General features: G+C 48.2%; 1 protein-coding gene across 3 annotated transcripts in view; it reads right to left on the minus strand.

Moving 5' to 3' along the window:
• The window catches only part of WDFY4 (WDFY family member 4), a 277,304-nt gene that overhangs the window by 127,651 nt on the left and 128,387 nt on the right, over positions 1 to 21,266 (minus strand). For all 3 annotated transcript variants that reach the window (XM_073793353.1, XM_073793354.1, XM_033841802.2), the window contains exons 32-39: positions 18,450 to 18,614; positions 15,561 to 15,764; positions 14,729 to 14,843; positions 13,304 to 13,461; positions 10,189 to 10,427; positions 8,201 to 8,319; positions 6,493 to 6,678; positions 5,627 to 5,763 (exon numbers count right to left, since the gene is read on the minus strand). In XM_073793353.1, coding sequence (XP_073649454.1) covers positions 5,627 to 5,763; positions 6,493 to 6,678; positions 8,201 to 8,319; positions 10,189 to 10,427; positions 13,304 to 13,461; positions 14,729 to 14,843; positions 15,561 to 15,764; positions 18,450 to 18,614 — 1,323 coding nt within the window. The remainder of the gene's footprint in view (positions 1 to 5,626; positions 5,764 to 6,492; positions 6,679 to 8,200; positions 8,320 to 10,188; positions 10,428 to 13,303; positions 13,462 to 14,728; positions 14,844 to 15,560; positions 15,765 to 18,449; positions 18,615 to 21,266) is intronic.

Consider the following 21,266-nt stretch of genomic DNA (forward strand, 5'->3'; position numbering starts at 1 on the left):
TGCTGGTTTTGCAGGAGGCTCTTGTGCGTCTGGGTGGGTGGAGGCCTCGCCCACAGGGCAGCCCTTAGAGGACCTCATGGGGCCTTGGAGTAAATGTTTAGTGCTTTCGTATTCTTGCAGGGGCAGACATAAAATTCTTGCAGAAACCTGTCTTTGGTATTTTAGCAACTGCAGTGTGCGACCCTCTGGCTTTGGGTGCCTTCTCATCCCCTTCTGTTAATTCTCACCTGGCCCTGGCTTCCCTACGTGGGCCATGTCAACATTCTAATATATGGCTTCGAAGACAGCAACTGGAAGCCTGCTCAGTCACCTCCAAAGGCCATGGAAACGTGGCAGACACAGAACCCGGCCCTGCTCCACCGGCTCTTGCTCCTCTCTAAACACTCTAAGTTTGCTCATGAGGCACACATGGCCCCTGCATGAACAGCTGTCCACACAGAAGGAAGGTGGGGTGAAACCTAGCTCATACTTTGCAGAACAAGACCTGGGTCAGGTGGCTGTGTGCCCCCCGCCCCAGAGGGGGTCCCACCTCCTTACAGGGTAGAGGTGGCCCTGTACTCTCAGCGTCCACCCTCTGGTCCCCATTCTCTGCAGAGCCCCACAGAACTATCTGAATCACACACCTCCCACACCTCCTAAACCTGGGCACACTCTCTTCTCGTGGCCTGATTTAAGAGCCCCGGAGCTAGGGCCTCTGTCTTTGGTGGCCCTCTTTTTTTTTTTGTTCACACCAGCCTTGATTAAACAATTTCTCTTGTGTATTCTTTGGTTTCCACTGCTCCAACCACTGCCTTGCCTCCATCATCTCCCACCTGAATGATGCTACAGCCCCCAGCTTGTCCACTCCCTCAAGAGTCCTAAACTCCAATCTAACCTGTACAAACAGAAATGTGCCATTCCCCTGCTTAACCCCCAACCTATGGGCCCCAGTGCTGCCCTGACCTGCCTCCATGCCCATCCTGCCACCTGCAGCCGCTTTGCCCATCCCCCTGCCCACAGGCCTCACAACCCCTTCCCACCGGACCTCTAGCTCCTGTGTCCCATGTGCCCATTTTCTGTTTGCTGATGTTTAAAAAAAAACAGAGGATGACACACTTTATGTTCTGGAATAATTTTGGATCCACAGAAAAATAATAAAGATAGTACACAGAACTCCTGATCCTGTCAGCCCTCACCTGGTTTCCCATAACGTTAACATCACACATCGCCAAGGTGTGTCTGCTAAAACTAGGAAACAAACACTGGTTGCTGATGTTTTTGCAACTTGTTTTTAAACAAGAAAGTCTGAAGCTGAGCAGATGAGCAAAGCCGCTGCTACTGCTTTGGAGAGGGACGGCTGGCAAGAGTGTGTGCCCTGGATCCCTCCAAGCTGAAGGGGGCATGATGAAGTGGCTTCCTGGACACCCTGAGTTGTCCTTTGGTAACCTCAAGGGAGCCCAAGGTCCCAACCTCTGTCCCGCAGGCTGACAGCCACAGCCTTTACCCTGGTAGAGACGATGACTTCACGCTTTGATGCCAGAAGGGACTGTGATGGGAGTCAGGGGGAGAAAAGGAAGAAATAACATCTATATATCAGCCTTGCCTCAAAGTTCAGCTCACCTGCCAAGAAGAAAACATTTTCTACTGAAAATGAAGATAGGTAAAAGGCATGAGGAATCGTACATCGTGTGTCTCACTCCAAGGAACAATTTATCAGTGCTACAGAGCTGTCAGCCACTGACATGATAAGGAATAACACCAAATGAATAATGTTTCCTCTAAAACCAACTCCTTTAATTACAAGCCCCTTCCTTCCAGAAGAGAGACAGAAGATGCAGAAACACCAATTTCATGCACTTGTGCCTGAATAATGCCTCCATGCTGCTTTTTCCAGATGGCGACCTTCTCACTGGAGGGACTAATGATGTGGGCATATTTAGGGAAAAACCAATAACAGAGTCTTTAACCTTCAACAACAAAAAGCGTGTTATACAAAATGTTCCTTGGGATACATTAGAAAATATCAATTACATTGCTCACCGAGGTGTAATCAGCTGTAATAATCAAAATTAATTTTTAAAAATAATTAAACAGACCCCAGGGCAAATAGTTGATGCTCTTATCCTATGACATCACAGTATACATATGTACCTGAGAAGTTGTGCCTTCTGTTAGCAACAAAGGCATCTCGCGTGGATGAGTGATGGATGCGGGCTCTGAAGGCTAGTGAGTTTCATCCCACAGAAAGGGGGGGAGGGGGCTCCATGCAGCTCCCTACACATTCTTTAAGAACCTTCTATGTACCAGGCACTGTGCCCAGCCCAGACTGAGTTACTGGTAGGAGATGCTGCTCAGTAAAGATGCAGATCATTTTTTTTTAATTAAAGCATAGTCCACTTTGTTTCAAAAATAATTTGTCTTTTAAAATTCCACAAGACAGTATAAGCTGAAGAAAAGATACATAAACCAGGCTGGAGGTAAAATGGGGCTCAATGAGGAAGGAAGAGGCCAGGGAGAGATATGTGTGGGTGTGTACACGTGTTTTGCAGAAATTTATCCCACTGGGCATGTGCAGTTACACCACTTGGGCCACGCTTATCTCTCTGGCTTCCAAGTGCCCAAATGAAAGAGGAAAACATAATGGTGTCAGAAGTTCTGCTGTTTGAGTTGCTGTGGAAAAGCACAGTCCTTCCTGGTGTTAACAGCTGAGGGAGACATCCCCCAAGGCTGTCCTCTCCCCGCTGCAGTCCAACCACACTGGCCTTTGCTGCCCTATAGCCCCCAGCGCACTCCTGACTCTGTGCCTTTGCCCGGTGGTCCTCCCTGCCTGATCACTTTTTCCTGGAGAGTCACGAGGCTCCTGTCCTTCCTTCTCTGCTTTCACACGCCCCTGCCAGAGAGGGCTTCTGCCACCTCCATCTAAGTGGCCCAGAACCTCTCTCATCACCCTCTCCCACTTATCCTGCTCCACTTTTCCTTACTGCAATTAGCACCTCAACATTTACAAATGTATTTATCTTTTTATTGTCTATCTTCACCTCCTAGAATGCAGTCTCCATGAAAGCAGAAAATGTCAGTTTTTCTCTCTTCTGTAACCTCAGTACTCACAGCAGGGTACAGAATAAGCACTTTAAAATTTGCTGAATGAATGAATAAATGGGTGGATGGATGAGACCTCAACTGATGTAGAAGACAACATCCTCAGCAGCTCGCCTTCACCAAAGACAGACAACTTCAAGTATTCCTTCTTCCAGATCTCTCAACATGAGCCAAGAGCAAACTGTTATAAGCCATTTGTAAACCTACATGGCCCCAAACATTTCTGTTTACTCAAGCTTCTTTCAGATGGGCTGTTTCTCAACAAATCTCCCCAGGACTCGGAGGCACTGAACTGTGCCAGTGACAGTGACCTGGCGGGGGGTGGGGGGTGCCACTGGCAAGACACAGCATCAACAGCCACAGGGGTTCCCATAAAATGCATGGCCATGCCCAGCGTCTCAGCTGTCCCTTCCACAGCTGCCCAGCCAGACTGACCTGACCTCCTGGGGACAATGCTAACCTGGTCAAGGAGTAGATGCTCCAGGGAAGAGGCGCTGGACCCCTCCTGCCACAAATGGCGTTGGTCAGGAGCAAGTGCTTGGGCACAAGTGGGGATGCTCCTGCTTCCAGTGCTGGGTGCAACTGTACCAAGTGTGAGATGGTCTTGTCTTGCCCTTGGCAGAGAGAGCTATATTGGAATTTTGTAAAGCACTTGCACTTTCCAAGTGCTTCCACATAGTCTAGCGTAAACAGAGTACATTCCCAGCTGTAAACTCAGGAACTGAGGCTTCCAGAGGCTTTGGAGTTGCCTAAGGGTGTGCTCAGAAGTGCAGAGACTATGAATGAAGATCTTGTCTCCACTCTGCCACTTCCTGGCTTCAAAGACCTTGACTTTTTCTTTCAGATTCTATTTCACATCTATAAAATGGGACTAATAATAGCTGTGTGATGTCGCTGGCCCGAGATCTCAGTTATTCACTCAGTCAGCCAGTAACTCTGTGGACAAATTCAATGAGTAGTGTCTTCCCCAAGCCGGTGCACTGAAGACACAGCCTGCTCTCAGCTCTGAACACCAGGGGGCCGGCCAGCCTAGTCAGTTTCATTTCCTGTCTTTCATTCTATCTTCAGGTTCTTTCTCCATTTGTCCTAAAGCCTGTTGCTCCTGAAGCCTGGAAAGAAGAAAGCTCCCTTCTCCTGGCAGTCTGGGCACGTACAGGCAGCCCTTCACTCCTCTCTTCTCCCAGTATCCTCCCTTCTCCCCATCAGACACTGACCACAGTGGACAACAGACCTATGGGGACAGCAGGGCCCAGATTCTGAGCACATGGGATTTGGAGTTAACCTCAATCTCTGAAGTTACATGGGCAGAGTTCGAATTGTGTAATGTGTCTGTCAACCAGCTACCCCGCTCCCTGGGGAATCCCTTCCCACAGTTTCCCACAGTTATTTGTCCCATTGTGCAAGTCAGGAAATAAAGACTCAGGGGTGTTAAGTGAATCACAAACCAAGGTCTCTTGGGCCTAAGGCCATGCCTATTGAATGACCACCTTCTGCCTCTGAAGGTAAGTTGGTGACCCTATCATTAGAATATATGAAAGACTGTATTTTCCAAGGAGAGCCTCAGCAATATTTCCAGTACTATGGGCTCTTGAAGAACCTTGTCACTTCCCTACCAGGACGTAGAGTCTACTGCCCTCCCCCTGAACCTGGGCAGAACTCTGTGCCTTTCTAGACCAGAAAGGACTGCAGCGGAGGTGATGCTACATGGTTTCCAAAGCTGGGTCACGCAAGGCAATGTGGCCTCCACCTCTCTCTCCTTCTCTCTCTCTCTCTCTCCATTTTTCTCTCTCTCCTTCTCCCTCCCTATGGAAATTTATCCCTTAAAACCCAGCCACCAGGTTGTAAGGAAGCTCAAGACACATGGAAAAGCCACGTGTAGATGTTCCCGCCAACATCCCCAGCTAAGGTCTCAGACTAGAGCCAGCAGCAACCCCCAGGCGTGTGAGTAAGTGAGCTTTCCAATGATCCCAGCCGAGGCCCCACACATCAGGGAACAGAGACACCCCAACCCCTGCTGTGCTCCAGATTCCTCACCACGGCATCCACAATCACGAAAACATCATTGTCAGTGTCACCGACTTTTAGGATGGTTTGATATGCAGCTTTAGAGACATGGACTAGAAAACCCTAACAGCTCAACCCCACATGGCCAAGAGGATCCACCACCATGTCTCCCAACAACGGCACCAACACTTCTGTCCCCCTTTGTTGTGCCCACACACCCAGCTCCTGCTGAGCTGTGGGTTACGGCTGAGTACACCTGACTCAGAAAGAGAATGGGAACAAGGGTTGGTTTGGGTTTTAATGACAAAAGGAACAGCTGCTCTTGGCACTCAGGTGGAGCCTATATTCGCTTCTGGTTAAAGCTAACCTAAGACCTGACTCCCACAGATGTAGCCTCAACTGGGAAGCCACATGCATTACCCCTAAATGCTCAGAAGAACATGGAGTTAGATCACATCCAGTGACAACAGAGAGAGAGGACATGATACATGGGGGTTTGAAGCGAATGCCTGATGTTCTCTAAGGAAAAGGGGTCTGGGCTCACCTCTGCTTTGCACTCAGGGTTCTTGGTCTGCCGCCCGGGCATCAGCCTCATGGCTGAGGACAAGCTTCCACTCCACGAAGGGACTTTGCTGTGGTGTCCGACACTTGAGCGACTGGCCAGTGACTTCTTTTCAGATGCTGGCGACAGAGAGGCAAAGACCGTCAGAGGTGAAGTTAAGAAGGAAACAAACACACACTATTTCTACAGCTGGCTTGGCTTTCAAAGGGCAAGCCGGGGGCCACAAGCCCAGCGTGTCTGCCTCCAGTAAGGAAAACAGCCCAGGCTACAGGTTTGAATTACTGTGAACTTCGTGATGCTGAAAGACTTAAAACAATATATGAGCCATAACTTGAGAGTGATGACCTCTTTAAAAAGAAACTTAACCATTATTCCTACAGCTGCATTGGCTAACAGAGTAAAAATGCTGAGTCACTGGTAGAATGCAAGGGAGGTTAACATCTTTGGGATGAAGAGTTTTACTTGGAACATGAAGAACCTGAGGCTCCAGGTCACTGCATGACTTGGCGCAAGGTTTCAAACCTGGCAGGTGAATACCAGGGCAGGACCTAGCACCCTGAGTTCCAGAGCCCAGGCCAGAGCTCTGACATGGTGGCCCTTCCCTCTGAGAGATGACTAGCATCTGCTGCTTGGTTGGCACCTCTGGCCTTCCTTTCACCAAGATGCAAAGCAGCCTTCATTCTTTGTGAGCAAAGATTCATGAGGCTTCAGCGATATAAATCCCACCCACCAGAGGGATGAGACAGAAGGTCTGGTGTAAAAGGCTTTGGGCCCTGAGGGAAACCCTGGGGGAGCCTGGTTCTATGAGACTCAGAAGTTCCACTCCCTGAAGCCAAGTGGACAGAGACCTAGGTAATGCTGCCAGGCCTTGAGCATCGTCTCTTCCCAGAGTGGGGTGACCTCCTCAATCTTCACTTCACTCTCTCCAGGTTTCACAGAAAGATCAATCTTGAAGTTATCCTCCAGCTCCTGCCGTCTCTGTGCCACGAGCTGCTGCCAGAGAGCCTGCACAGTCTTTTGGATGTTGTGCTGGACTAATGGAGAGAGTACATCACACAATCAGGACAGCCTCAGTGCTTCTCCCAGAGACAGCCAAGAGATGGCATATCATGGTTGTTTTTATGTGCATCATTCTTGAACATCACCCCAGCTTTGCAAGCTCCAGCCAGACAGCAGTCAGTATGTAGAGATGCAGGACTGATAACGATGCTACCAACATCCTTGTGAGCTGGCCTCTCCCCGACCTCTACCACCAAATCCTGCCTGCTTCACATGTACAGAGCTGGGAAACATGATTGATGGGCTCAGTGAGCCTCTTTCTCCCACCCCAACTCTGTTAGATACCAAACAGAGAGATACGTTGTGCAAGCTCTAGGTAACAAAACAGTTCTCCCCAAAACAGCTCCTTCCAACCTTGACTTTTATGTTGGCCCCTCAGGGGAACAGACACTGAACCCAAGACTGTGCCCAGGGGCCCAGGAACCAAGCCAGTCCTCTCTCCTGGCACTGAATCATGCTTCCAACTACCTACCCACCTCAATGCCCTGGATTTGCAGAGACAGACGAATTTACCAAGCCAGTTCTACCTGCTATACCCCATAAACCTAATCCCCTGAATTGTGCCTAACTTCCCTCTGATCTTGGGTCACTGGGTCTGCCCTTTGGTACCAGCCTCTACAGTTTGTTTTTCTTACCCTAGGGGGATGGACATTGCTCAGTCCACTCTACTAGTTAAATCCCCAAACGCAAATGTTCACGTTGTAATTAACACTGCAAGACAGTAAACTCTAAACACACAAGATTTTTGAGCACTGGCTTTGGGCACCTATCTGACCAGAAAATAAGGATCCTTGTGCCTACCACCTGGCATCACAAGATATCACAAGATTAAGTGGCACAGTTGGCAAACTAAAGTGGTGGAAGAAGGTCTGCTGAGGCTTCCTGCATCAAGAGGGAGAAATCTCTCAGACACATGGATCTGGTCGCCTTTTCTTTTTTTCTACAAACCACCATCCTTTTAACTTGCTTTGACATTATCGAATCCAAGAATAAACTCCATTAAGCCAGAAATCTCATAAAGTAACGAGCTTCTTTACGCCATTCCCATTTTCTAGAGAAGAAAGCTGAGACACAGATAGGTAATGGCTTGAACTGAGTGATATGGCCACCAGTTTCCACATCTAGCGGTCCAAAGGAAAAGTCAAGAGACCAGCTGAGAAGTGAAATCAACGTATAGTGAGGTTCTCTGGTATTTTAGTACACAAGGTCTTAGCCTCACCAAGTCTCACAGAGCTCCCTCCTCATCTATCCATCCGTCCATCCATACACCCATCCATTCTATTTCTTGTATACAAAGATCATTCCAATTTTATTCTCTATCAGGTTACCTTGCTGTATTACTACATTGTTCTAGGATTTCCTAGGACGTCTTCTGTCTTTTAAGAATCTTAGTAATATTTGCTTCCTTATCTTAGGAAGAAAAAAACTGAAGAATGCAACCCTAGCAGTTACCGCTATCTTCTACTCCCCCCAAAATAAACGACAAATAAAATGTACCATTGCTCAAGCTTGGGAAGTCTTCTCTTTTTTCTCTCACTTCTTCATTTGGAGAAAGAAAGACTTGATGATAAGGAGTCATTCTATGCTTGGGTTCCAATCCAAATCCTTCTGGGTAACTAGTAGACAAGAGATTGTTCACTATGAACTCCAGTTTCTTTGGGATCATTCCATTGTTCTTTATTACAAATAATAATCTTGCAAACTCAGCACACATCAATATAAAAAAAACTTGTCTAATCAAGTTAAAGCAAACACCTATGACAACTTCCATGACAGGTATTATACAAAAGCATTCTAGAAAAAAAGAAAAATACCTTCTCTTTGTCCCTGTCTTATTAAATCCAATCTATGCTCCCAAACAGACCTCCTCAACCTGTCCTGGTTTATACATCATGAGAACTGGTCACTTCTTTTTGCATTAAACTCTGCCTTTGCTTGGTGCTAACCTCATCCCTCATGGAATGGGGCCGGGGCCAGCTTCATGGGCCTGTGACCTGTGCAGCTGTGTATGGTCCGAACTCAGAAGGGTCCCATGTTTGGGCTCTGCTGTCACCATCTTGAAATTCTTAGTAATTTTTGAATAAGAGCCCCGCATTTATACTCTGCTGGAACCCTGCACATCATACAGCTGGTTTGAAGTGGGCGAAGTGGTTTACATATTAAGTTCCCCATAGACCATGTGCTCCAGAACTCCTGGCCATGTTCATGTCCAAGTACCCTCTTCTCTGGGCCCCTCACCCAACCAAGCAGAACAGACACTCAGTACAAGTTTGTGGATTGAACCAAAAATGACAAACAAGGAAATGAAAAAATAACCAGCATATAAGGATGTCCATTCTTGAAATTTCTAGAATAAAGTCCCTTTGGACTTTGGAGGCCGCTTTGCTATCCAGAGGGATTTGAGGAGGGCAGAACTTCAAGCACACAAGTCAGCTGGCATTCTGCTCCTCTTACCCATGCCTCCAGTACGGATAGGGCCTAATTCTTGAGATACAGAAAAGACAGAAGCACTTCCCCAATTTAATCCATACACTGAAAATGGATTATTTTATTTCAAACAAATAAAAAGGCAAATACCTCCTCTGGGCTAGGAGTGTTTTCCAGTGCTTCCCAAAGTGTTTTTAGACAAGTCAACTCATGGTTTGTAACATTCAACAGTCAACGCGACAGGATTTGGGTTTTTTTTTTTTCAAATAATCAAACTTGTACTGGGATAAACACAACTGAGAAAAGGACAAGAGTAAAGTGTAATATCTCACAGTCCTCTCTTCCTCAACATGGTTCTATTAATAAGAGATAATATTCTTAGGCAGTATAATGCCAAGGCACACATGAGGTATGATATCTACCTACTACCGCACAGAGGGAGAGAAAGTGCACATACACAGAAAAATCTAAGTTCAAACCTTGAACTTCAGGAAAGGGATTTAAATAGCTTAATTTAGCAATTTAATGTATTTGTGCTAGTATTTCTTATACAAGGATGCTTATGCATGTCATTTTATATCACAAATTGTGTATGTCTGTGTATGTGTGGTTTTTTGGTTTTTTTTTTTTTTCCTGCAAGCAAAATTATTCCTGGCTTGCATGATTTAATTTATTATATATTTTCCCATTCTAAGATTTCATTTATCAAAAGTGAGTATTTCTGAAACCTGGCTGCATCATGAAATCAATGTATGTATTTAATGTTGGAGTTTTCTGCCTGCTCCTCCCCACCCAAATTAAATCAATGAAGTATCTTACAGCCTGAGAATTATGGAAATATGGCAAATTATTATCTCATGATGCTCCTAGCTGCTCAGTCACATGGACAGGTTTGAGGACTACTTACCGTATTATCAAATATTGCACATAATTTGGACAACCAGATAAACAAAAGGATTGTATCATCTATAATTGATCGACTTCAATCAAGTGTCCTCTAAAGCTTTCTTTCCTGCATTGAGCACTGGCAAGCAAGGAGACAAGTGGGCAGCTCTAACCTTCTTGCATTGAGCAGCAGAAGACAATGCATGAGACACATGAGGAAGCTGGCGTTAGAATTATAGGTGGCAAAGATAATGTCCCAGTGTTCCTGAAGAAATCCCAGGATGTTGAGAAGGCTGAGGCATTCGGAGAGGGACTGCTGGGGCTTGGAGAGGCAATAAAGAATGACTTTATTTAAACTGCTGTATAGAGCACCGATGACAGCGTCTCTCTGAGAAGAGGCATTCTCGATGACCTGTGTCATAAAATAAACACACACAGACACATACTTGTGAACACTTTGAAATTGAGATACCAACCCAGTTAACTGTGAAAATGATACAATCCCAGATTCTTTTCTGCATTTCTGAAATCAAAAAGGACTACCTTCCTCAACCTTGGAGCTTCTATTTAAGTGGATGATCAATAAAGGGAACTCAAATGTTTAAATTTACCAAAACTTGGTGTTAAAAAATTAAAAGTTTACCACAGTCATATTATGTAAAGTAGACATGGGACCACAGATTTCTGAAATACTGGTAAACATGGTTGACATTCAGTATATAAGAACATGCTATTAATAGGGTCTAGTTTTAAAAAATGTTATTAATACTAGTTATCAGGTATAGATTGTTACAATATTCCAGTTATCATGTTAAGCATTTTTGCATTTGTGTGCGTATGTTTACATATATTGCCTCATTTAAACATCATAACAACATCGTGAAGTAGACACTAAGATTATCCCACCTTAGGGATAAGAAGGCTGAGAGTCTGAGAGGTAGGAGAGGTAGGTGGTCAACAAGAGTCAAACCCACACCAGACACCTGAGCCATGCTCTTAACCACTATGTCTTCTAAAGGAGATGTGCATCCAATGGATTTTAGTTCATGAGAGGTTTAGAGGGGGAAGGCAGAAGGTCCTGATTTGTGGCCTTAACACTGAAGCCATCCATCTGTTTGGCTTCACTGAAAAGAATCCATAGAACAAAAATTATGTGCAAAATGTTTCAGTCTATTAGAAAGTTCATTTGTTAGTTATAGATTGCTCTCTTCAAATCTCATAGGTAATGCAAGTGTTTATACTAATTAAGTTTTATTTAAATCTGCTGGAATTTAGGGTGCATGTTTTTATCCTCATCCTCTCCTACTCTACAGATGGGTCACATCTTTCAAACTGAGGTTAAGAGGTGTGTGAGTCACAGGCAATGAGCAGGAGAGAAGAATGGTAGATGTGGGCAGTGAGAGTTCTTCAGTCTGGCACCCTGCTGAAGACACATCAGCCCCAGGAGGCACCAGCTCTTTGATATTAGCTCTGAGTATTTGCTTAGACCATTGGGGAGCTGCTATAGATTGAATGTTAGTGTCATCACCCCAAAATTCATATGTTGAAACCCTAGCCCCCCAGTGTGATATATTTGGAGATGGGGTCTCCTGGAGGTAATTAGGTCACGGGGATGGAGCCCTCATGGTGGGATTAGTGCCCTTATAAGAAGAGATAAGTGAGAGCTTGCTTCCTCACTCTCTCCATCATGTTGAGGGTACAATGAAAAGATGACCCTCTCTAAAACCAGAAAGAGAGCCTCACTGGACAATAGATCTGCTGGCACCTTGATCTTGGACTTCCTAGCCTCTAGAAACCCGAGAAGTAAATGTTTGCTGCTAAGTCACCCAGTCTATGGTACTCTGTAATAGCAGCCCAAACTCGCTAAGACAGGAGCTCAGTGGCTACTCTCATTTTCAACATGACCTCCCAACAATCCGATTTTACTCCCCTCAGAGCTGACAAGGGATATTTCTCCCTTCTAGGAGTTTTTTTGTTTGTTTGTTTGTTTTGTGATACACGGGCCTCTCACTGTTGTGGCCTCTCCCGTTGCAGAGCACAGGCTCCGGATGTGCAGGCCCAGTGGCCATGGCTCACGGGCCCAGCCATGGTTCACGGGCCCAGCCGCTCCGCAGCATGTGGGACCTTCCTGGACCGGGGCACGAACCTGTGTCCCCTGCATCGGCAGGCGGACTCTCAACCACTGCACCACCAGGGAAACCCTAGGAGTTATTCTTGAAGAAACCTCCGAATACATTCTTTTCAGGTTGCCTAGAACTGTGCATCAGCAGACTGACTATCACTCTAGGAACTGTGCCAAGGCCCAGTCCTGGGGTCTGCAGGGGACTCCACAGACAGAAGGGTGCTGGGGGCACTGATGTCATTGTCTCTACGAGGCATGAAGAGGAAGGAGAGGGGCTCTCCTGGATTCTGCCACAGAGAATGCACCAAGAGCTGCAGGCAGGAGCTGCTGGAGGCAGATTTCCGCTTGGTAGGAGAAAGTGCTTCCCAACAATCACAGGTGTCCTGGTGACTGGAACCCCCTTGTACCATAGAGAGCTCCTCACACAAGGATGGTTCAAGGAAACAGTGAATGGCCACTTGTCAGGAAAGGTTTCCAGAATGAAATGAGAAGGACCAAAAAAAGGGTTCAACTCTAGAATTTTGAGATTGTTTGAGTCTTTGCGTATGCGTGTGTACACATATACAATGAAGAATGTGTACACACGTGCACACATATACTTACATCGAGGTGTATCTACAGGCATGCACTGGCATGCATAGGTATGTATGTAGATGGAGAAAGAGAGAGAGAGAGGGGGAAAGCACATGCAAGAAAAACAGGACCAGGTAAAAATAGACTCTTTCTTCAAATTCAGGAAGGCCCAAATATGACAAATGGAGGTGGATTTTATAGAAGAAAATGAAATAGAACTTTTGGAGATAAAAACCTTTTTCACCCTTTGTTGATGAGGAATAACAATAATTAAGATTAAACCAACATTCACAGTAAAAACCCAAAGGGGGGTGTGCAGAGTTTAGGAGGTGCCTGTGCAGGAGGCTGCGGCCCCTAATCACCGAGATGGGTCTCAGGTGGCCCAAGGAGAGAACACTGCAGGGTGCTCAACATCTACCAGGTATTAACCTGGGTGGTAATGGTCCTCCTCCTTCCTCCCACCCATCTCAGATTCTATTTCCAGGAAGGACAGCAGGTCAATATGAACCAAGTGCACAGCAGCCAGCAGTGTCATACAGATACCAGGTGGGTCAGCAGAAGCCTTACCACCACGGCCAACCTGAGGTTCTTACCAACATTATGTGCTCCGTGATGAAGAGAAGGATGTGCCTAGGGTCTGCTGAGAACATTCCACTGTACAGCTTCTCCACCAGCTTCTGGATGAAGTAGGAGATGCTGGCAAGTGAAGGAGCAGCAGCAGCTTCTGCATTTGGCTGAGGCTCTCTACTGCCTGCGGGTTGGGGGAGGGTGACAGACCAAGGCTGAGAAATCATCAGTGTAACTGCCTTCTCTCCACAACAATCTCCAAGCCCCTCCTGGTAACCAACCACATCTTACTCACCTCTGTACAGCCCACTGTAACCCTGTGCGTACTCTGTTGCTCCAAAAATGGGGTCTTATATACAATAGGTGCCCAATGAACACACATTTATTCAAAGTAAATCAATCCTGAACAATCAGTGATATAAACCAAATGGGGAGAAGGCAAGTACAGAGCAGCGTTTCTTCCAGTGGCCATTTGGAAGAAGAGTGGGTGAGAATTTAAGGCATACGGTAATGGGAAGGCTGTCATGGTGACCCAAGGCCCTGCTGTTATTTGGGCAGAGGATGAAGCTGTAAGGTCAGGTCATCTACCTGTGCTCACCAACACAGCAGGCACTGTGCTCAGACATGGATGCAACGATCTCAGTTAACCTTTAAAGCAACCCTCTAAGTTAGCCACGATTATCCTCCTCACTCACAGGGTCAGGCACCTGCCCGGAGTAATACCACTGTCCAGTGACAGAGCCATGCTCAGAAATGGGCTACCAGCTCACGCCTTTCATCACTCCACTACCCTACCATACTTCAGATACCCCAGAAAACCAAAGGCCAGGGCTTCTGCACTGTGGGGCAAGAGGAGTCCAGGAGATGAGCTGTATCACTAAGGATTCCATGACTCAAGAACCACAGAAAGAACTTTTGTTTAATCTTGTCGGGAAGGTACAGCTGCCTCGGAACCAAATGTTCTGAATGAAGTTTCAGGTTGAACTTCTTAGGGGCAATGGCAGCGTCTTCACCCGGGTTCATTCATTTAAGAAACATTTGCTGTGCCCAGGCGTAGGTGAGCAGAAGAATGTTAAATTCAGGTTGACATCTTGACTCCCCTCATAGGAAGAAGAAAATTCTACTGAAGCTAGAGGCGAACTGAGTTTGGCTCAGAGAACAGGACTTTCCATCTCTGACTGACCCAACAATGGCAGGGGTGACATGGAAAGTAGTAAGTATGCCATCCCTGGGGTCAGTGACATCCGAGCAAGGTCACTGAGCTCTTGTTGTGAACACCAAGAACAGGTGGAGGGCATCTTCCTGTGGTTCCTAAAGCGCCCTACAGTCCTGCAGCCTAGACTTCCTCTAGAGTCCTGGGGTCAGTGGCTGGCAGGATTGTGGCTGTCCTGCCCAGCTGTCAGCAGCTTTATGTCATGAACAGGAGGAGCAAGTCACCCACCCCCACTCACCTCTAAGCACTGGTGCCTGACCTCCACTCATCATGTGAAATATTTCCATGGTGGAAAGCAAGACCTCAGATTGAAAGTCTCGCTTCTGTTGGCCGGTGGCATTGTCTGGAGAAGCCTGGAAGTAAACCCTGGATTAAGACAGCAGCCACATGGCCACGATGTTCACTCAGTGCCCACCAGGTCCCTCTGCCTGGCCCATATGCTAATACTGCCAGTGCTGGGAGTTTGGGCTGCCAATAGCTCACAACTGCCCCTTCTCTGGGGCACTGTCCTCTGCTGACCAAACTGCCTCAACCGGGAAGCAATGCCTACTTCCTAGGGCAAGGAGGCAAGGAGGCAAGGGGTGGGGGGCCCACAGCCAATGACCACCTGTCAGGTGCCTTAAGGTGGGGCCAACTCTGGGATGCAGACAGCACACTACTGCTCTGATCCAGGCTACTTCTGAGACCACTTCCTGGCTAGGTTCTCCCCTGTTCTCCTCTGCATCCCTTCTCTGCTTTCCTGAGAGCACCGCCCCCCAAAAAGTACTTCCACAAAATCCCTGTCTCAGGCTCTGCTTCTAGAAACCTGGCTAAGATCTGCCCTCATTCATCTATTGACTTGCTGCTTGGTGAGCTCCCTGCTCTGCCGGGGCCTGTGGTTTCCGGAGGATGTCCTCCCACCAACCACTGCAGTGCCAGGAGAGGTTCCTGACCACCAGCCAACTGGCATGGACAGGCCTGGATGAGCTCTCTCAAGAGATCAGCCCTCAGGTCTCCCTGGGCACACCCCGCCCTCATGGTGCCCATGCCCTCCCACAGCACGGAGCCCAATGACACCCTTTCCAACCCACCTCCAGGAGCACCTCCAGCGGCAGCCACTGCTTGGGGCTGGGAGCCCCAAGCAAGAGCTCCCTCAAGAGTAGCTGCATGAATTCCCTCAGCTGCTTCCGGGTGGGATGTGACTCCGCAGGAGCCTGCAGACCCTCCTCAGTGCTGTTGCCTTCAGGCTCGGCCTCAGGACTGCTGGTGTCCTGGGTAGCCTCTGTCACGGCCCCCTCAAAGACAAGAGAACCCCAGCATGAGCGGCCTACCCTGCCTCAAGGCACCCTCACATCCACTTCTGAGGTGTGCACGGGGGGATTCTCATCAAACGCATCAACATGTCAGGAAATTGAGGCCCCGAGGAGGTAGGCAGCTCGCCCAGAGTCCCAGGGCTCAAAGGTGGCCTGCTGTGGCCTCCGAACCCCAGATGGGTGGGAGTGGTGGACAGAAGCTGGGCACAGAGCAAGAGAGACCTGCAGTGCCCGGCGAGGAAGCCCAGGATGTATCCCGTGCAAGGCACTGCCCTCCTCAGTGCCACAGCTCCCCATCGGTCAAATAGTAATGCTGGAAAGGAACCCACAAAGATGTGTGAGGATGCAGTGAGAAACAGTGCATGTAGCAATGCCTGGCCCTGGTGTACGGTCAAGATAGCTGGTTCCCACCTTCCTGTGGGGCCCTCACCTTTACTGCCTGTCAGGCTCTGCTGATGTTGACAGATAGGACCCTCAGGTGGAAAGAGAAGTAGGACTTCAGCCAGTCCTGGCGTCCAAGTCCCTGAAGTGCCTTGGCCTTCACTTTCTCAGTTTTACATTTATAAAAATATTGGGAGATAAATGAGATGGGGGTCATTAGCCCAGATACATCCTGGAAGACATGGAGATGCTGGGAGGCCAAATGACACGTCCAAGGACATGCGGCCAGGGATGCCTGACTCCTGGCCCATGAACTTTTCATGCAAGTTTATCTCTTGTTTTCTCCCTTGGCTCATTCATAAAATTAACGCAGCAATTCTTAATTAAGCCATAAAATGAACTTAACAGCACCTAGGGAGGTGATGACTGCATTAATTAGCGCCACGCGGCCTTGACTGGAAAGATGCCATATAAAATCATAGCAAATCAAAACCCTTCTGGCCACCAGCGTTCTGCATGCAGAAAGTCTGTCATGTGTTCTGTGCAACAAAGGCCTTTTGGAGCCGACTTGGAGCTGAAACAAGGCAAGGAGCTATGGGGATAAGAGCTCTGGAACTGGGGCTTGTCTCATCCACAGTAGGCTGGGAGGTGACTTTGGGCCAGGCCCTCCCTCAGGCAGGAACTATTGAGCGTGGGGAGGCAGAGCCCTGGGTCAGAGTGTGCTTTGTGGCTGCTGGTGGGCAGCCGGCTGGAACCCTGACTTAGCAGATGGCGAGCCTGGCCTGTGGGCGAGGGGCTGAGGTGGGGATCTGGGCTGGGAAGTTCAGGCCGTTGACTCCAGGGCCCAGCCCACTCCAGGTGGGGGTAGTGGTGAGAGGCAGTCTGTAGGGCTGCCTGCCTGGCTTCTGGGCGGGGGTCCCATTCCCCACCCCCTTCAGCGCTGCTCACAGTGCCTTCCTTTGCTCCTTATTGCATCTTTTTTGACTTACTTTTCTAGTATGTTGCTTTAGTTGATATTAACCCATCAAACTATTTTATCTTTTTGCAAATCTTCTACTCTTTACATTTTGTCTTTTTATTAAAACTAAATACTCAAATTCTATTAGGTCATTTAATGTTATTTTAAACTGACTGATGGAAAGGACATGGGCTTTGGGGTGAGAGACTGAGGTGTAAATCTTGGTTCTGTCACTTATTAATCCCATAAGCTGTGTCATGTTTCATCTCCTCAACCCTTTTGTGAGATGGGTCTCATCATCCCACTAAACCGGGAGGAACCCAGTCTGTGCCGCTTCACCTCCCTGAATCTCCCCTCCCCCTTTAACACCTCCTGCGTCTGGGCATGTTAGGGGATGTGAAGCCCCAGGCTCAGGACTGTTGTAGGTGCTCAGGAGATGGAGGCTGGCACCATGAATACACTTCTAGAGAAGAACAGCTAGAAGAGCAGGTTCATTCACTTGGTCATTCAGCAAATAATTACAGAGCAAATATTACCTGACCTCGCTGTGCTTAGCATGGCTTCCAGACCCTCTACTTACCAACATGCCTAGCGTGTTCCTTTGGCTACAGTTACTGATTTGTAGACAGGCGTCGCTAATTCACTCTCCCTGGCTGGGTCTCACCTCCTATTCAGATTCCTGCTCTTCCTCCTCCTGCACCTGCCTCCACGCCTGTCCTCGCCCGCTCCTCTCAGATGCTCTTAGCCCACTGAGTCCCCTGATCGGCTGGGACTGGCTCTTGCTCTCAAGCTCACTCACATCTCTTCCTGTAGCGCCCTCTCTACCCCCGCACCCACACTTTGTCCTCAAGACCCAGTTGGTCCCCCTGCGCTTCCAGCTGGGCCTTGGCAAACCCTCTGATTGAAAGATGCCGTGGCCTGCAAACAGAACAAGTGTGCTGCAAAGAAGATGGGACACTGTGACGGTTCCACCCCTCCCCTGGCTGGGGCACCGGCCGCAGGTTTCCTGGGGTGGAATCTGCTGTTTCATATGATCATCAATGTGTGGGTATTCCATAAAAAATTGGACTTGACCTACCATCAAATTTCTCATTACTGAGATTTCTGACGAATCAAAAACTTATTGACTCTCAGAGCCAAAAATGACCTGAAGCATCATCTCATAAAGAGAAGGAAAATTACCCGAGTTGTTTACTCAAGGTTTCAGCAAAGTTGCCTTAAATGTATTTTAATTTGGGGAGGGGTGGGGAGGAATTCTGTCCTTTGCCCTTGAAGGGTGATGACACTCGCCCCTGCTCTCACCGGGGTAGGGCGGAGGCATGTCCTACCTGATGGGTTCCCAGGGGGAAGGTGACTGCAGCCAAGGTCTGGAGGAACTCTGGGGCCCGCCAGGCCGGATCCTGGGGGTAGGTGCTGTGCACGAGGCCAAGGAACTGCAGCACGCTGGCTGGGAATGTCTGTTCCCAGGCGCTGTCTCCAGAACCTGTCAAGGGCTGATCAGGGACACACTTCATGAGAGGCGGTGCATGGGAGCATGACTTGGGGCTGCACAGGAACCAGAAGATTTGAAATCTAGGGAGATGACCTCCTTTCTGAGACTCTCAACAAGACACCTTACTGCAAGACACCTAAAACTGTGGATTAGAACAGGACACTGGTCATCAATTGAGGAAGGGTTTAATATGCGCAGGCTTGCTCTAAGGGCTTCACACAAATTCCTCTTCTCGCCTCACAACAACCCTCTGAGGCACGTTTTATATTTACCCCTGTTTTACAGATGGGAAGACAAAGACACAGAGAGGTTAAGCAGTATGTTAACGTTCAACCAGCAGATAAGGGGCAGAGCCAGGAGTTGAACCCAGGCAACCTGGTTATAACGTCTGACTGCCTTCCCCATACTGCCTCTATGAGGTGTGACATGGCCTCTGTGCTCAAGGAACTTGCCAATTAGGGTTGACGCCAGCCTTCCCCAGCTCAGTGCTAATGCTCCCAGTTACAGAGCCTGGACAAACCCTGTCCAAGGCTGCAGGGCTTGAGGAGCCCCTTCCCCACCAGCCAGGGCTCTGGAATAGATCATGTTGCACTGAAGTGATACCCAGTACCCTGAGGGGACCCAGGCACCCGTTTGCCTCAAACCATAACCTGGTCTTGGCCACATGGCTGAGCCTCCATCGTGGCTGCACACCGGCGCCCTGCTGGAGCCCAGCTCCCTTAACCAGCTGTGGCCAGTCACTCTTTCTGGACACTAACTCTAGCCTCTGTGTGTCCAGCTGCTGCCTGAGGTCCTTCTCTGTCCTGGATGGACAGCCTGGAACTTGAAAATTGAGCAACCTTAATATCAGGGTCAGTCCCTACGTAGCCACGTCAACAACTAGACTGAATGACCCTCAGCCTCTACTGCTGTGGATGTTACAGGTGGACGTCGGGTCTTCCTCTTGCCATCTCCTCATCCCCCGCCCCTCCCACCACGGCTTCCTCATTTCCCAACCAGCCTGCCTCGAGTCCTGGCCCTGTGTGCATGAGTTCGCATGTCCTGTTTACCAAATAGGTACCAAATGTCTGGAACTAAGCCTCATTCTAGAAAACTCAAACCTAATTGAAGAAAGAAAGGCAATACGTATGGGACAACTAGAGAGAGGTGTAAAATCTCATCTCCGAGATCCTGTGAGGGTTTGGTATGAGCTGAGCAGGCAGGCAGAGGAAACGTCCTCTGAAGTCACCTGCACCTGGCTTCTCCACCAGGTTCATACAGCACGATGTTAGATTTAGAGGGAGGACCAGAGTCAGAGTTCAGAGAGCTTCTTCTGGAGCTAGTAGGCCTGGTTTGAATGCTGCCTCTGCTGCTTACTAACAGTGTGGTTTTGCACCACTTTCTTAATCCCCCTACACCTCCAGTCCCAACTCTGCAAAACAAGGATCATAATATGACCTGTTTCATAAGACTGTCATGAGCATTAAGTGAGACATTTTAGTGCTTCAGGCCTATTTTCATGGTGATTAGCACAGGGTAAATACAGAGGAAGCTGGGAGATGAGGTCAGATATAGAGGACTTGGACTTTTGGAAGAATTTGGATTTGATATACTAAGAAACAGACATCCCCTGAAGGTCCTTACGCAAGGTAGTGCCCTGGAATGAAATGCTAATGCTGGACACACGTGGCCTCCACTGTGCCCTCGCTCTGTGACCCTGGCCTGAGTGAGTTAACCTCCACAGCTTCAATGTCTACATTTGCACAAGGGAGAGAATGCTGTCTGCTCCCAAGGACAGGTGCACATAGCAGAATCGCTAACATCTACAAGACGACAATGTTAAAAATTGACAAGGACCAGGAGCAACTAAAACCTTCCCAGAATAAGAGCTGGTGAGTGTAAACTGGCACTTCACTTTGGAGAACTATTTGGTAAAATATCTACTGAAACAAATCATGTGTAAAGATTATAACCCACAACTTCACCCTGCGTATGTATGTATGTCCACCAGAAGATAGGTACATAGCAGCTTTATTCATAATATTTCCAAACGGAAACAACCCAGAATGAATATATAAATAGTGATCCATTATCACAATAAAATACTACTGAACAATAAAAAAGAATGAACCAAGATGGTGGGGGAGTAAGACATGGAGATCACCTTCCTCGCCACAAATACATCAAAAATACATGTATATGTGGAACAACTCCTACAAAACACCTACTGAATGCTGGCAGAAGACCTCAGACTTCCCAAAAGGCAAGAAACTCCCCACGTACCTGGGTAGGACAAAAGATAAAAGAAAAAACAGAGGCAAAAGAACAGGCGCAGGAGGGGACCTGCACCTCTGGGAGGGAGCTGTGAAGGAGGAAAAGCTTCCACACACTAGGAAGCCCCTTTACTGGTGGAAACGGGGAGTGGGCGGAGGGGAAGCTTCGGAGTCACAGAGAGCGCAGCAACAGGGGTGCAGAGGGCAAAGCAGAGACATTCCCGCATGGAGGATTGGTGCTGACCAGCACTCGCCAGCCTGAGAGGCTTGTGTGCTCACCCGCTGGGGCGGGTGGGAGCTGGGAGCTGAGGCTTCGGCTTCAGAGGTCAGATCCCAGGGAGAGGACTGGGGTTGGCTGTGTGAACACAGCCTGAAGGGGGCTAGTGTGCCACAGCTAGCCG

Source organism: Tursiops truncatus, chromosome 16, assembly GCF_011762595.2.
Source record: "Tursiops truncatus isolate mTurTru1 chromosome 16, mTurTru1.mat.Y, whole genome shotgun sequence".
In the NCBI taxonomy this organism is placed as follows: domain Eukaryota; kingdom Metazoa; phylum Chordata; class Mammalia; order Artiodactyla; family Delphinidae; genus Tursiops; species Tursiops truncatus.